Genomic DNA, 15,579 nt, shown 5'->3' with positions numbered 1-15,579 from the left:
GGACGGGACTCATTTTGGACCTGCAGCCTCTTTTGCCTTTATTTAGCTGATCACCAAGAACTAGGGTAGGTTCTGAGCCCTGTGGGGACCATGGCTGGTAATGACCCACAATGCCCACCTCTCCTGTTTCTGCGATGCCCCCATAGACCATGCCCAGCCATGCCAAGCATGCCAAACTATCTCTTGGGGGTCTGGATGGAAGAACTTCCTGGCTTTAATCACAGATGCACTCGGGTGTAGACAAACGCCTTCCTTGGGTTCTGGAACCTGTGCATATGTGCCCGGTCCACGTTTTCAGAGTGCAGGGAGTTACAAGGGCAGCAGATGGACACTCCTGTCTCAGTGCCACTCTGGAAGCCACCCGATGGCCCCTCCTGAACCTGTACCATGGAGCTGCACACTGCCTGTAACAGCCTCCCGCAGACTGCCCACCAGAATCCATGCTGACAGCCTGCCTCCCCAGGCCCCCCAGCCCCCCCAGCCCCGCCAAGAACACGAAGCGACACAGTCTAACAGCATGTAGGAGTGAAGTGTTCTGGTGCGAAGCAGGCTCTGCCCAGGCTATGCATTTTCTATGCATTTGCTGAGGCTCCTGTCATAAGCACGCAGTACAAAAACAAACAAACGAGTCATTGCACCCAAATCAATCGGCACCTCCACGTCTCACTAAGTCATCCGATCCCATCTCCATTTCCCAGAAGCACCTCAGTGCTCTCAGCTGTCAGGTGCTACGGCACCCGGGCTAGCATAGGCAGTCGGGCCATTGGGACCTGCCGACAGCGAGAGAAACTTGGGATCAAGGGCAGATCAACTTCAGCTGGGAGTCAACCTTTCCCTGCCCCCAACTGATACGTCATCAAGTGGGGTTATCAAAGCGGTCAAAGGCTGAGCACAGACCAAGCCCATGGTCCCCATCCCTTACCATGCCATTTCTGCTTCTCCACAGCTAAAGTCTCAAAGCCAAACCCGCAGCCGGCCCTCCCCCACAGCCAGCCTCCCCTGGGGCACGGAAGGATATGATCGCCCAGCGAATGTCCAGTTTGTTGCTGATCTCCAGGCCCTGGGCTTCCTGCCGCTCCTCCGCCAGCTGCTTGGGGTTTGCAAACTGCCCCTTCTCGCCAGGGGACTCGGGGACGCTCTCGAAGCTGAACTTTTCCACTTGGATAGCCATTCTGTGGAAAGAGGAAAAACAGGTGAGAACATGTGAGGAGGGCAGCTTCTGGGGCTGACGTGCCAGCCAGAGGCAGCCTTGTGGGTCATCACTGCAGTCTGCAACAGGCTCATGGTGGGAGGTTGAAGGCACAGGCTCGTGGGGCGGTCCTGACTTTGCAGCTGGCTCGGCCACCGCTTGGGACTGGAGACACAGCAGCTACGTGCAGGCTAGGCCAGATCTGTGCTGCCTGGGAACAGCGCAGCAGATAAGACCAAGCGGCCTAGGCCACATCCTGCAATCCTTTGTGGGCCGTCACAGGGACACTGGGGTCTACCTAACCAGGGACCCCAAAAGACCAGGGGAAAGGACCCCATCCTCTCTCTGATCTTCCCACCCCGTCCTCCCTGTGCACACTCTCTTGCAGCCAGGAAGACGGAGCTGGCTCCCTCCATGCCCGCTACTTTCCCATCAGCTCTTGCACTCTGGATACCCCGTGAGCCGCTGAGGCCGCTGCCCCACTCCCTGCCCATGTCGCCTCACCTCGGCACCTGTTCAGCACTCCCTGGCCTTCTAAGGCATTCAGCTCTCCCCACCGCAGCCTTGGAGTCACAGCCACCTGTGCCTGGCACCACCCCCGGAGTGCCCTCCCACCCCCTCCGCTTGTTCTTGCCTGCAGCATTCTCTGAGTTTCTGGCAGAGCAATCACTCTGACCTGGACATGCAGCTCTCAACTTGCAAGCTGCCTCTTGGTGGCCCAGGGCAGAGACCCTCCTGGTCACGTTTCTTAGGCCCAGAATGCTGCCCGGCACACAGCAGTGATGTTACATGTGATCAGATGAGCACATGAATGGCTGCAAATCACTGCACCTCTTCCTCTTCACTGCCCAGCACTGACTGGTTGTGGCCTGGGTTCCAGTGCAGGAACCGGCCCACAGGAAGGGATGCCCTCCACGTGCTGCGTGTTCCTGGAACTTTTTGTAGCCTCTGCCCACTCCAGATAACAACACTCCAGTAAGCAGGGGGGTGTGTCTTACCAATGTTTGAAACCTGACACCTGGCAGAGAATCAGGCATACAGCAGGCGCTGGACATGTGGACGGACAAAGGCAGACAGGAAGGGGCAGCGCACCATCATGTTAGGGTCCCTGAGTCCCAACACCCCCTAAGAGAGGACACAGGAGGACATGAGGACCTCCGTGCCGGGACACAGGGGGTGCCTTGCAGCATGATGACAGCCACCCAGGGACTCTGAGCAAGGCTGCATCCCAGTGGCTTCACAGCCATCTCCCCTGACAAACAGGAGCCCAGGGACGTTGCTGAGTGGGGTGGGTTATAAATCCCAGACTGCACCCAAAGAGGAGGCCCGGAGAGCCACGGCAGCTTGGGGAAGTCCCAGAGCCAGGCAGTCCTGAGTTCAGCAGTTGGTGGGGCCACCCAAGGGTCAGACACATTTTAGGGAGCACACAGGTCGGCACTTTGCCTTAACTACCTTAACTTTCTTTTTTTTACCTCAAGGACTAAAGTCAGCAGCACACTGTAAAATTTCAGAAGATAAAGATGTGAAAAGGAAACAAAGCACCCAGAATCTGCTATGCTAACGTAAACAGTCAAATCCCAGTCTCTCTCCCATTTGTTCACAAAATAAGCTATGATATGCAAGCGTGTTGACAACAGTGGATGTGTGTACAGCATGCAGACAGACATCCCAGTGGGACTGCACCGCCTACACCTGCAGGTATGGATGAAGGGATCCTAGCGTTCTCGGTCAGTGCCAGCGATGGGAACCACCACCTCCAACCCTGGCTTCAGAATCAACACACTTGAGAACTGGCAGACTACTTTTCAACCAGCAACAAGTTCTCCCAATGATGAAGCCATCAAGCTCTGAGAAGAAATGAAAGCCAAGGCCCTCCCCATCTGTGTGCTGCGGCCTCTGTGAGAAGCCCCTACCCTGGTAATGTGGCCCCTGTGTACCCAGGCCCTCACATGTCGAGTTAAGTGCCAGATGCAGATGAGGCCTCTTTTGTTATAGACTCATCTGCAGTGCCAGCATCCCACCAGGGTATTGACTGGGGTTCCAGCTGCCTCACTATGGATCCAGCTCACTGTTAATGCTCCTGGAAAAGCAGGGAAGGATGGTCCAAGCGCTTGGGCCTCTGCACCCATGTGGGAGACCTGGATAAGTTGTGATCCCCTAGGTTCAGCGTGGGCCTAGCTGTGGCCATTGTGACCATCTGGGAAGTGAAGCAGCACACAGAAAATTTTCTTCTCTCCTTCTCCCTCTCCATTGTTTCATCCCTCTCTGAAACTCTGCTTTTCAGATAAACAAATCTTTTTAACACACACATACACATACACACACAAAGGGCTAACATGTTCAACCCCCATTCAAGAGTGCCAACGAGTAATTTACAATGTGGGTCAATGCTTCTGGCCAGTCACAGCAAAATCACCAGCAAGCACTGTCTTTGGAAGAAGGCTGAGCCAGCACATACATGACTGACAGCACATCCACCTGTTGCCTCTGAGCGCACCTGTCAGAGGTGCTGGCCCTGCAGGAAGGCTTCGGAGGGGTGCTGGCTCCTGGCCTTTGCTATCACAGAAACCACTGCTGGAACGCTCTGTCATCTCAGCAGTTTCTTCATTGTCCATTCTGGTTCTCCATAATGTTGGGGCTTCCATCAAGATCAAGGGAACTGATTTAGGGTGAGCCTGTTCACAGCTCTTGATGCTAAGTGCCCAATCAAGGCCCCCTGGGCAGCTCAACCGTCTCTCAGCACTGTGCTCAAGCGTCCATCGCAAGGAGCAGACCCAAGACCCTGGGACCTTCTCATAATATCCACCAGTTGCCCTCCCCTCTTCTCGTGCATGGACAGGGTGCAAGAGGGCTTGCCAGACACCCTATGAAGATGGGCACGGGGTGGGAAACGCAGTGAACACCATACATGGCCCCAGCAAAAACCCCAAAAGGACGAGGCTGGCTGGGGCCACCATTCGGCTCTTCCAAGTGGTTCAGCCCATGACACCAGCTCCTCCCAGACCAATTGTGTTGTCCCACAGCCTTGGGGCTGCAAAACTCACAAGTTCAGGGTTTGCATCAGATGAGCCCTGTTTCATAAAACTGTATGCAAGGTAACCATGGCGGCCAGCTCAGCGGCTGCCATGCCCATGTCACAGCAGAGCCAAGCTCCCAGAACAAAGAGCTGGCAAGGTGCAGAAATGCCCAAAGGCCGGGGGTTGGGGGCGGCTTGATTGCCAACATCAGACCCAGTGCTAACCCCAGGCTCCTGTGACTCCTGCTGCTGCACGTCCTGTCCATTTCACATTGTTATGGAGCATCGGTTTCTGTGCTTAACTGTATGGCCAATGGAAATAGCAATAGTCAAGAGCTGGCACTATTGAAAAAAATGTGGTCTGATTGTTTTTTCAGCAAAAAAAATGTGATGGTTTTTAAAATACCATCTTGTATGATTCAGGCTTTGAACAGCTGATAACCTCACCAGGGAAGTCATAATTATGACATTTAAGAACGGAATCAAGGAGTAGGATTTAAAAGGACTATGCACACATAATTAAACTCCACTTCCACTGGGAGGTAACTGAGAGTTAGGGGGCTCGTATTCTGAATTCCTGTGCAGAACACTGTCCTATGCTGCTTGATAATGAAGTTCAATGCCAAGCGACGGACACAGTCTGAACGGGAGAGAGGACTTGGAGCAGACAAGGACGTGGCGCCAACCCTGACATCTGAATCATGCCCAGAGTCTCATGGATCAATCAACTGTGAGAAAGGAAGACAAGTCCTTCCCCATCCTTTCTCAAAGTCGGTGCCCCAGGTGACCCAATCAAAGCGTCACCAAGGATGACACCAGTGCCAGATGCAGGGGTCCTCCACCAGAGTCTGCCCGGTGGCACACAGTGGCCTCCTCGCATGCCACCCTCTCCACCAGCACAGGAGGCAAGGAGGGGGAGGGGTGGTGCATGCTTTGCAAAGTTGCAGGAAACTAAGGAGCTCGTCCAAGGTGGCAGGAATGGCCAGAGGGAGCAGGGGGCTCTCTGCCAGCCTGCAGCAGCCCAGAGTCTGCAGTGGGTGATGAAGGCAAGTGCAGAGAGCAGCCCGAAGCTCCAGAGCTCAGGAACATGGCCTGTTATCAAGCAGCTGTGCAGCCCTTGCAGCCAGTTCTGCCAGGCTTGGGCTTGGGCCCAGGCTGGGCAGTGCCAGTGCAGACTCTCTGCCTGCTGGGCACCACTGAGCAGGAGGAACTGGAAGAGATGCACACCTGTGCTGCATCCTGCCTGCACTACATCTTAGATTCCCTCAGACACAAACTGGCTGTTCTGGGTCTCAGCTCGCTCATCTGTCTCCCACGTGGCAGTGTGGCCGAAGTTAGTGGCCGGGATCAGAGTGGGCATCAGGAGCCATCAGTGGTCTCCAGCTGCGGACAGCTTCTATCTCTGGCCTCCGCATTAGCCCAGACAGTGCCACAGGAGAGCAAGGGCAGTGAGGGGCTCCTGGCCATGCGCTTGGCAGACCGCCTCGTACTTCTGCAGAGCCTATTTCAGGAAGCTCATGGAACAGCAGGCAGTGGAGCTCCTCAGAGTACAAACAATGCATGTACACCACAGCCACCAGGGTGTTCCTGAGAGTGTGGAGCCCCCATGCCACTTTTCCTGTGCACTAGGACCTGTCAGCCCCTCTGTGACCTGACCTGGCCAGCACAGGGCTGGTTCCATTCACCCTCCAAGACCCAGACCCAGACACCTTCCCAAGGAAGGCCTGGACTCCCTGTCTCCCCAGCCTTACTGAACCTCAGCCTACTTCTGTGATGCCAGGCTCCAGGCTGACCCCCTCCCCGGGCCAGCAACTGAGTTTCAGCTATATTGTGTGGCCACAGCCCAGTGCTGATTCCATGCACCTGTTAAGGTGATACACTGCAATGAGTGGTGCTGGTGTTTGGAGCCTCCACAGTATGCCCTCAAACGCTCTTCACTGCTGACACAACACTTACATATATTTGCTCTGCACTGGAACCTATGCTCCTGAGGGCCAGAGAAGGCCACTGTTCCAGAAGGTGGCTCAACGCATTATCCCAGGACCACCTCCCTATCTCAACAGAGTACAACCTCTTGGCTTTGCACTTCTGTAGACAAACTGAGTTGGGGACTGTGAAAGAATTTTCTACCCCCAGCACAGAGAACAGTACTTATATTCATTGCTTCCAGCTGTCCCTCAAAACTACAGACAGTCCAGTGAGACTCAGGCTGCTGCCGTCCGACTGCCTAGGTCTCTGGAGGGAGCAGCTTCCCCATCTCCACAGGGCCACGGGTCCCGCAAAAGCAGGGGGCAGCAGAAGGGGCTGCATCTGACCCCCCCCCCAACACACACACACAGGCTCTGGATACACCGTAAGATTTATTCCACCTTCGTACAGCTGTCAGACATCACACACCCAACCCACGGTGGGTTGTTGTGTCACCCCATGTGCACTGGCCCTTATTAAAAAGACCAGAAAATGCATGTGCTGGTGAGTGTATGGACACATGGAAGCCAGCTGGTGCATTCACAGCAGCAAACGGCATGGAGATGTCCCAGGAAGTTAGTGGACAGGACCGCCTTGTGAGCTGGCAAGCCCACTGCATGCATTTCCCCAAAGGAAACAAAATCTACCTGTGAAGGACACACCTGCATGGCTCCCATCAGCCAAGGCAGAGAATCGAGCCAAGGTTGGACAAGGACACACGTCACAGGTCACAGCCACGGGACTCTTCAGATTTAAACGGAAGGAGACCTGGAAGGGTAACGAGCCAGGGGCTGGGCTGCGAGGCATGAGCGTACCAGCAGGCAGCCGGGCGGGCAGGTGTTGTCCCAGCAAGCCCGCCCGGCAGGTACAGAGGGAGACAAGGGCTGGGGAGGGGGAGGGGAGGAGCGGCTCCCAGCCCAGTGGCAGTTAGAGGGGAGGAGGGGTTCCACTCCCGGCAGGGCGGCTTCAGTTAACAACATGGGATTGTAAGTTCCAAAATAATCTTAAGAGGAGTCAGCTCCGCCCAGAGAGAGAAGGTGAGGGCAGCAGATACATGGGAGGCCCTGGCTGTTTGGGCCCACACTGCCCACACAAGGGCATGGGAGCATCCCAGCAAACCCTGCAGGGACAGTGCCAGCACGCACAGGGAAAGCTGTTCCTAAAACATCTGTGCTGTTAAGGAGAGTGGCCATCACGATCAAAACCTGAGAGGCCACTGGAGATGATGGTCCTCCAGAGGCACACAGGACCAGAGAGCCCACCGCCCTACGGTGACAACTGCCTGCCAGCCCTGCCGTCCACGGGGGCACCTGCACTGCACACAGAAGCTCTCTCCTAACCCAGCTGAGGGCAGGGGGCCACGAGTGTGGAACCACACTGCTTCTGCGGGTTGGCTGCTCCTGGGACAGCGTGTGTAGGGCCTTCTGGGACTCCTCGGATATTTTGGAATGTTTGCACCAAGTTTCAGATGCACACTCAGGAACAAGCACTCAGCCTTCAGCTGTGTCCCAAACCCAGTGCTTGGCTGCAATGCCCAGCTCCTGGTCCCAGTGCCAGCTTCTGGCCAGCACAATCTCTGAGAGCCAGGGCTGATGGCTCTGGCTGTTAAGGCCTTGCCTCATTTAGGAGAGTGACCTCAGGCCAGACCAGTTTTGGCTGCTGCCTGTATGTGGGGAGTGAACCACCAGATGGAGGTTGTCAGTGTTCCTATTAATGTGTGTGTACCTGACTAGAAAGATGAGGAAAGACAGATGGGTGACGGACAGGTGAGGGGCAGATGGACAGATGACTGATGACAATGGTAGGTGACAGATATCTAAATGATAAAAGATAATGAGTGATGGCAGACCCAGGTGAAAGGCTAATGCATGCAGATGACAGGAAGATGGATATATGATGACAGACAGAAGATGATACACACATGACTGACAGTGAGGAGCTCTTTGAGGGGAACGGTACTCTCAGACTCCTCACCAGTCTGGGAGACTAAGTTCTGACTGGGTCCTACTCTGCTTCCCCTTGGGAAAGTTCCACGTCTCTAGGCTGCTGTCCAGATGTGCACAAGAAGGTGTCACGTCCTAGAGCCCAGACAAGGGGGGCCCTGTCCCCTGGCTCGCTCCAAGTTTCACCCTGCACCCTGGGTGAGAACAGCCAGAGCCACACCATCCACAGGGCTGAGGCAGCTCTGACAGGGACCACTGGCACTTGCTGGGGCAGACATCAAGGAAAAGCTGGCACAGGAACCTAACCACAGGCTGCTGGAGGTTCCTCTAGGGTCACAACTGAGCCCTGCTGTAGGTGTAACACACCTGCATGGCCAGATCAGCGCCCAGCACAGCTACACAAGGAGCACAGCTCACCCAATAGGTGGAGAGCAAGGAGGGAGCAAGAATATCCACTCCTCCAAATCCAAGCCACCATGGCAGGCAGCAGGTCAGCGAGCCCTGGCCAGCCCCACAGGCCATCACAGCGGGCAGCAGGTCAGTCAGCCCTGGCCAGCCCCACAGGCCATCACAGCGGGCAGCAGGTCAGTCAGCCCTGGCCAGCCCCACAGGCCATCACAGCGGGCAGCAGGTCAGCGAGCTAAGGCTCCTGACAGCACAGGCCACTCACTGCCCAGTGCAGGGCCAGCAGGAGCTGCTGTGGCTCTGTTGGCTATGGCCCAGGACTTCCACCAAATTGAGAAGATAAGCTTAAACTGCAAGACACGCAGTGTCACGGAGAGTGTGGTGTTAACCAGAAAACGCTCCAGCAACTCCAGCTGGGTCCCTGCTGCCATTTATCACAGTTCAACCCTTCACCGTATCTCAAACTCTATTAGAAAGTGAGAGACCCTGGTCCCTGCTGCTTCTCTTCAGAAGTGCTCTGGGTCACTGCCTAAATTCAAACCACAGTAGCCACTGGAGACTAAAAACACCAAGTTACAGCAGCCCCTGAGGGATTCAGACATTAGAAATAGGTTAACTGAGTACGGGGCAGTAGCCTAGCAGCTAAAGTCCTCACCTTGCACGTGCCAGGATCCCTCCCATATGAGTGCAGGTTCGTAATTCCTGGCAGCCCCACTTCCCTTCTAACTCCCTGCCTGTGGCCTGGGAAAGCAGTAGAGGACGCCCCAAAGCCTTGGGACCCTGCACCCACGTGGGAGACCCAGAAGAGGTTCCTGGTTCCCGGCTTCGGATCGGCACAGCACCGGCCACTGCGGTCACTTGGGGAGTGAATCATCGGACGGAAGATCTTCCTCTCTGTCTCTCCTCCTCTCTGTACATCTGACTTTCCAATAAAATAAATAAATAAATCTTTAAGAAATAGGTTAATTGTCACCTGTTCATACAATAACTTTCCGGAACCACCAACCATTGGTACAAATTCAGAATGGAGTTAGAGAATGTGTGTTTGCAATAAAGTGACAACATTCCTGTAGATTTGAAAAAAATTTCATGCACATTTGTAGAAAGCCAAACTCCACTGGCGGCGCACAGCCAGGAAACAGCGAGGACTCAGAGGCGGGCAGGAACTGGGCTGGGCCCCCCTGGTTGGCAGGCACTGATGTTCCCACTTCTGCTGAGCAGCCAACTGAGGACCTGACTTCCTGGGTTGGCAAGAACAGACAAGACAATGACATCTGTGGGCTGACCAGTGAGGAGGTGCAGAGCTGGCAACAAGGGAGGTGACACAGGTGCACGACTGGGAGCAGTGAAGTGGCTGGGGTGGGAATGTGGGCGCAGGATGACACTGGGGTGCGGACAGAGGTGCCTGTTAAGACAGGGCCAGGGTCCCAGGGCCTCGAGGTGGCAGGAGTGCTAAGTCCTCCTGAGCTGAGTAGGTGGACTCAGGGTCCTAGCAGGGAGCAACATCAAGCTCAGAGCCCTGCTGTCCAACGGATCTGGTGCTGACTGGGCAGATGAAGGACGGGGACCCTGAAGGACCCCCTGGGTCCTGACTGCCCAGCACGGATGCTCTCCGTGGGGCAAGGCCCTGGCTTCTACTCTGTAGGTGCCTACATGAGCCTCAGTGACATAGCAGACAAGCTGTCCCAGGAGGCATGTAATGTTGCAGCAGCTTCTTGTAGCCACTCCTGGCCAGGAGAGCCATGAAATACCAGGGGCCAGGCAGCTCCCAGCTTCCTCGTTAGGCACTTTTCTTTCTTCTAAAGTATTTTATTTCTTTTCTTTCCATTTGAGGGGGAAAAGCGGGGCATGGGGTCTGGTGGAGAGATCTTCCACCTGTTGCTTTACTCCCCAAATGCCTTAAACCAAGGGGTAGGCCAGGCTGAAGCTAGGAACCTAGGAAGCCCATTTGGTCTCCTGTGTGGATGAGACAGGGACTCAAGCACTTAAGCCACCAGACGCACCAGCAGGAAGCCCCATAAGAAACTGGAGCAGCCAGGACCCAAACCAGCACTTTGACAATGGAATCTCAGACTGTGATGACCTCTGGGCCCCAGAGCAGCCCCTGTACACTTGGGAACAGCATGCGCTGGGGTTCAGCTGGCCTCAGCAACGCCTCTTGCAACCTCCTGCCTCTGCCATCCCTGGGGTCTGTGCCCCTTCTCCCATCACCAGCAAGCCAGGTCCACCGTTACGAGACAGCCCACCTTCCACCCCAGGGCGTCCAGCTACTTGTCTGCTGAGGCAAACAGGTAAAGACAGGCACTGCCTGTGTCTTGTCTCATGTCTCAGGCTAGAGCCAGGTAGCTGTCCCCTTACCGCCTGTGCCTGGCAAGCTGGCTGCCATGCACCAGGTGCTGGAGGAAAGGCTGCTCCACTGGGAGGAACTGACAGCCTGCTACCCTGCAAGAGGGAAGAGCTCGGTATGGAGCTGGCCAGCAAGTGCAGCCCACACACCTGTAGGAAACCACCCCCCTACCACTTCCTGACAAAGAGACTCCAGGTGAAGGGGCTGAATCTCCAGCAAGCTGGGGGACTCCCACAGGGCTGAGCCAACAATTCCAGGCATGCATCACACAGACCTCAGAGTCGGACCTGAGCCAGCGGCCCTGAAACTGGCAGGTATGTACACAGTTCAGATCCACTTCCCAAGTATGCACATGGACAGAATCTGACCAGCACTGCAGAGGCTCGGAGAACTGGCCTGAGACTGGCTTTCCGAGGGACGGGCAGAGCAGGTGCTGCAGCCAGCCCAGGGTCAGACAAGACTCGGAGAACTGGCCTGAGACTGGATCCCCAAGAGACGGGCAAAGCAGGTGCTGCAGCCAGCCCGGGGTCAGACAAGAGGCTCAAATCCAGAGAACATTACAAACGCAACCAGGAGAAAAATCAACCTACTTTAACAGGGGGGAAGATATTTACACGGATGTTTCCCAAAAGGAGGCACAGGGAAGGTCAAGGAATATGCCAGAAGGTGTACACGGTCATAGCCGAGACCATGGCATAGCTCAGAAAGCACTGGCCTGTGATGCTGGCATCCCTTATGGGTGCTGGTTCAAGTTCCAGTGGCTCTGCTTCCGATCCAGTTCCCTGCTGATGAGTCTGGGAAAGCTGTGGAAGATGGCCCCAGTGGCTGGACCCTTGTACCTGTATGGGAGACCTGGAAGAAGCTCCTGGTGCAACTTAGCCCAGCCCTGGTCATTGCAGCCATCCGGGCAATGAACCAGTCTCCCCCTCTCTCTGTAATTCTGACTCCCTAATAAAATCAATCTCTTAAAAGAAAAAAAAAAAAACAGGGGTCAGCAGTTGTCAAGGGCATAAGAATTCTCAGAATCGTAACAGAAGCATTCAGCAGGATGCACAGACCTGACCCAGTCCGGGTGGTGGCAGGGCAGAACTGGAACCTCAGTGACAGCCCCTGAAGACGGCGGCTTGGCAATCCCCAGAACTGGAACCTCAGGGACAGCCCCTGAAGGCGGTGGCTTGGCAGTCTCTACAACAGTCATGCACACATGGGCATGGGTACCTGCAAAGCCACTGTAATCCAACTCCCTGGAGAAAACACTTGTACACAAACTGGCAGCTGTGAGCACACAGGAGAACCCAGGTGTCCACTTACAGGCAAGGGGACCCACGCACAGGGCGACCTCAGGCAGCAGCACCCGGGACAGGCATCCTTCCCAGCACAGAAGAACCCAAAGCACAGTCCCCTCCTGGGCAAGTGTGGAACCAGCAGACCCCGCGAGCCCCAGGGTCCCGTGCAGGGGAGTCACTAGGACCTGTCCTCACGATCACCCCAGCTCATGACCTCCCCATTCTTCTCTACTGCTGATTCCCCGGCACCGAGCCAGGGAGGCCAATGGGCAGAGTGGTGGGCAGCTCCTGGCCTGGAGGCAATGCAGCTCCAGCCATTTCTCTCCATTTCAGTTCCACACAGGTAGCTCAGGAAGGTGTGTGCAGGTCATGGGTGCTGGACAAACACTGCTGCCATGTCTCAGTGCAGGAAACTCCAGGTGGTCTTAGATGTGACAGGCTGATAGAGTATTGTCCTGTTGTAGGTGGCATCGACCCCCTTTCCCTGTCTGGCTCTTGGAGGAGCCCTGGAGCCCCAGTCCACCCACAGTTAACACGGCAGGAAGTGTGTCGTTACACAGGGCTTCCGCCATGGTGCAGGAAGATGGATGGCTGCCTCAGGAATACACAGGCCGACAAGGGAGTTAATGACTTAGATCAAAGCCTTGGAAATGAACTTCTGTTTTGCATTTAAACAGCAACTGCCAGACAGGCCTGCAAGGAGACAAGCTTCCTGCTCCCTTCAACTGACCCACCTATTCCAAAGCAGAGGTTAAAAGGCTCCAAAGGTGCCTGGGGACAGGTGTAGCTGTGTTCCTACCATCATGGCGACTGTCCTCAGAGACAGGATTAACGTCCCTTCTCACATCAGAGGACACTGAGGGTCAGGAGGGTTGGTGAGTCTGATGCAAGGTTTAGTCAGTGCAGCCAGGTGCCACTGAAACATGACTGGAATGTCTCATGTCTGGCATTTTATCTCCTCTCTGCACACAGATTCAACAAGCCCAAGCCCCAGGGTCACACACAGTTCTGACTCTGAGCCTCCAGGCCCTGTTGTCTGGAAACAGCTCTTGAGACGGTATGGCTTACAAAGCTGCATTTGGGCAAGCTGGTCACGGGCAGGCCATGGAACACAGGCACATCCCTGCAGAGTTGGGCCCTGGACATCAGCCCTGTATCACAGTGCCATTAAGGAGAGAGATGGCGAAGACTCAAGAGCGCAACGATGAGAAATTAAACTCGTCTGGCCCTGAGGATGTGACTGATTTATTGCTCTGTAGCAGCTGATGACAGCTTGGTGGAGACAACCTGTTGCAAATGAAAAGTAAAAAAAAAAAAACAAACAAACAAACAAAAAAACCTGCCGTGCGTTGTCTCACCGCAATCCAAATTAGAAATGTTACTCCAGACGATGCATGCCTCAGTCCCCCAGCCCAGCTTTACACACGGGGATTCTTCAAGCACAGCCAGAGCTCCGAGGACAAAGAGCAGAGAAGCCCAGATGCACAGCTGGTCCAGGTGCGGCACTCGGAGCACAGACCCAGGAGAGCCCGAGGCAGCCCCGCGGCATGTGGCGCCCCAGACCACTATAGGAGACCTTCACAGAGGGTCAGCCCTGGCCACGGACCCGGCCAGCCCAGCTGTACAAGCATTCTGTTCCGAGATCCCCATCTTAACTACAGAAACCTAGGCAAAAATTTAGACCAAGCAGGATTCATCTTGGAAAATAAATGTAAAAGGAACGCTGGCATCTTACAAGATGCCAACTCCAGTCGTGGCTGCTCCACTTCTGATCCCACTCCCCACTAACACACCTGATCCCACTCCCCACTAAACACCTGAGAAAGCAGCAGAAGATGGCTCAAGTGCCTGGGGCCCTGGGTGCACATGGGAGGCCCAGAGGAAGCTCCTGGCTCCTGACTTCACTCCGGTCCAGTTCCAGCTACTGTGGTCATTTGGGGGAGTGAACCACAAGATGGACAAGCTCTCTATCTCTACCTCTCTAATTCTGCTGAGTTGACCAGTGGTTTTGCTCATTCAACCAAATGTTCCTGTGTTCAGTCACAGCCTCAGCTGAAGGCAGCCAAGTCCCCGGTCTGCAGTCCTGTCAGATGAGGGGGAAGACAAGTGCCTGTGGGCATAGCACAGGAAGAGCGGGCTGCCCAGGAGGGCTGTCACCCTTTCCTTAGCCCAGTGCAGTGTCTGATGGCAGCAATGGAAGAAGCATGCCATTGCCACCATGATGATCTGCACAGACAATGAAAAATCCAGGTCCCTTGAGGCTTCGAGGGTATGTGATGACCAGCTTTCTGGCTGCTATTTGAGTGGTGTTTGGGTTACAGAGAACATCTTTTTTATCTAATAATCCACCTATCTGAGCCACCACTTCTCAAACACTAAGCCGTTCTCTTTCATTCCATCTGCAGGAAACTGACTCTCCCACCCCCAGCTGCCCCAGTGCTGAGCAGCCTCCAGGGCTGACCACAGGGCCAGGGGCCACTCCCAGACACACCATGGGACCAGAGCCAGGCAGATAACAAGGTCACTGGCCTGGACAAGGCAGCAAGTTGCCCCAAAGGATGAACTCTGCCTGGCCTGGAGCCACCCACGCTTGTGCCTGCAAGTCCAGCGCCAGTGGTGCCACCTGTGGCCTGAAGGAAGCTGGGAAAACACCTGAGCCTTGCACCTCACTCGCCTGCAGAGCGGGAGCAGTGCCAGCTTTGTCGTCAGCAGCGAGAAGTGAGGCAACAGGCCGTCTTCAGCAAGGACACAGTGGAAGAGAGACACAGCCAAAGGTAGTTCCCAGACCCTTGGGGTGGGCTTCTATCCCCCAGCCAACGGTCTCATGCAGCCTTGCAGAGGCCAACAGAGGCATCTGTGCGTGACAGAGTGCCCAGGGAAAGAAAGGGCAGGCCTGAGAACTCTGGAAATGGTGTCACTGAAAGGAACAGGGGAAGGACAGGCCACTGCATTCATGTTCAAATCCAACACTGGAGGCCTTGCCTGCCCTGTCCACTTTCCAGGGTCACAGAGTCCAGCAGCTCTGAAACCCAGCACTCAAGTACATTCGAGGAGAAGAGTTAGGAGGAGGAAGGGAAGGAAAGAGGGAGAGAGAGAGGAGGAGGGAGTGAGAGGAGGAGGAGCCTGATCAGAGGTGGAGCACCAAAGGAGCCTGTGCTCAGACAGGATTCTGCAACGCAAGCGGCAGACAAGCTCTCTGTGCCACAACGCTGGTCAGGCTACATTTCACTCTTCTCTCACTTCTGCTGACCTTGAATTCCTTATCCTTACAACACGTAAGGAAAAAAACCAACCAATGCTGCTATACTCTCACAGGTGGGCACGGTGTAGGTGCTCCCCGCCCTCCCTGTCCTCCCTGCAAAGCCGGGCAGTGGAGACCCAACATCAGGGCTCACAGACAGGAGCGGGCACACATGGCACAGGTG

The 15,579-nt window shown here is 55.2% G+C and overlaps 1 protein-coding gene across 1 annotated transcript in view; it reads right to left on the bottom strand.

Annotated features, from left to right (window-relative positions):
- The window catches only part of TRAPPC9 (trafficking protein particle complex subunit 9), a 338,695-nt gene that overhangs the window by 68,142 nt on the left and 254,974 nt on the right, over positions 1-15,579 (bottom strand). The window contains exon 21 of the mRNA XM_040988506.1: positions 1,019-1,172. Coding sequence (XP_040844440.1) covers positions 1,019-1,172 — 154 coding nt within the window. The remainder of the gene's footprint in view (positions 1-1,018; positions 1,173-15,579) is intronic.

This window comes from Ochotona curzoniae, unplaced genomic scaffold (assembly GCF_017591425.1).
Source record: "Ochotona curzoniae isolate NIBS_2020 unplaced genomic scaffold, NIBS_Ocur_1.0 contig_4895, whole genome shotgun sequence".
In the NCBI taxonomy this organism is placed as follows: Eukaryota; Metazoa; Chordata; class Mammalia; order Lagomorpha; family Ochotonidae; genus Ochotona; species Ochotona curzoniae.
Note: the sequence above shows the minus strand (reverse complement) of the source record. Positions and strands in the feature narration are given on the sequence as shown.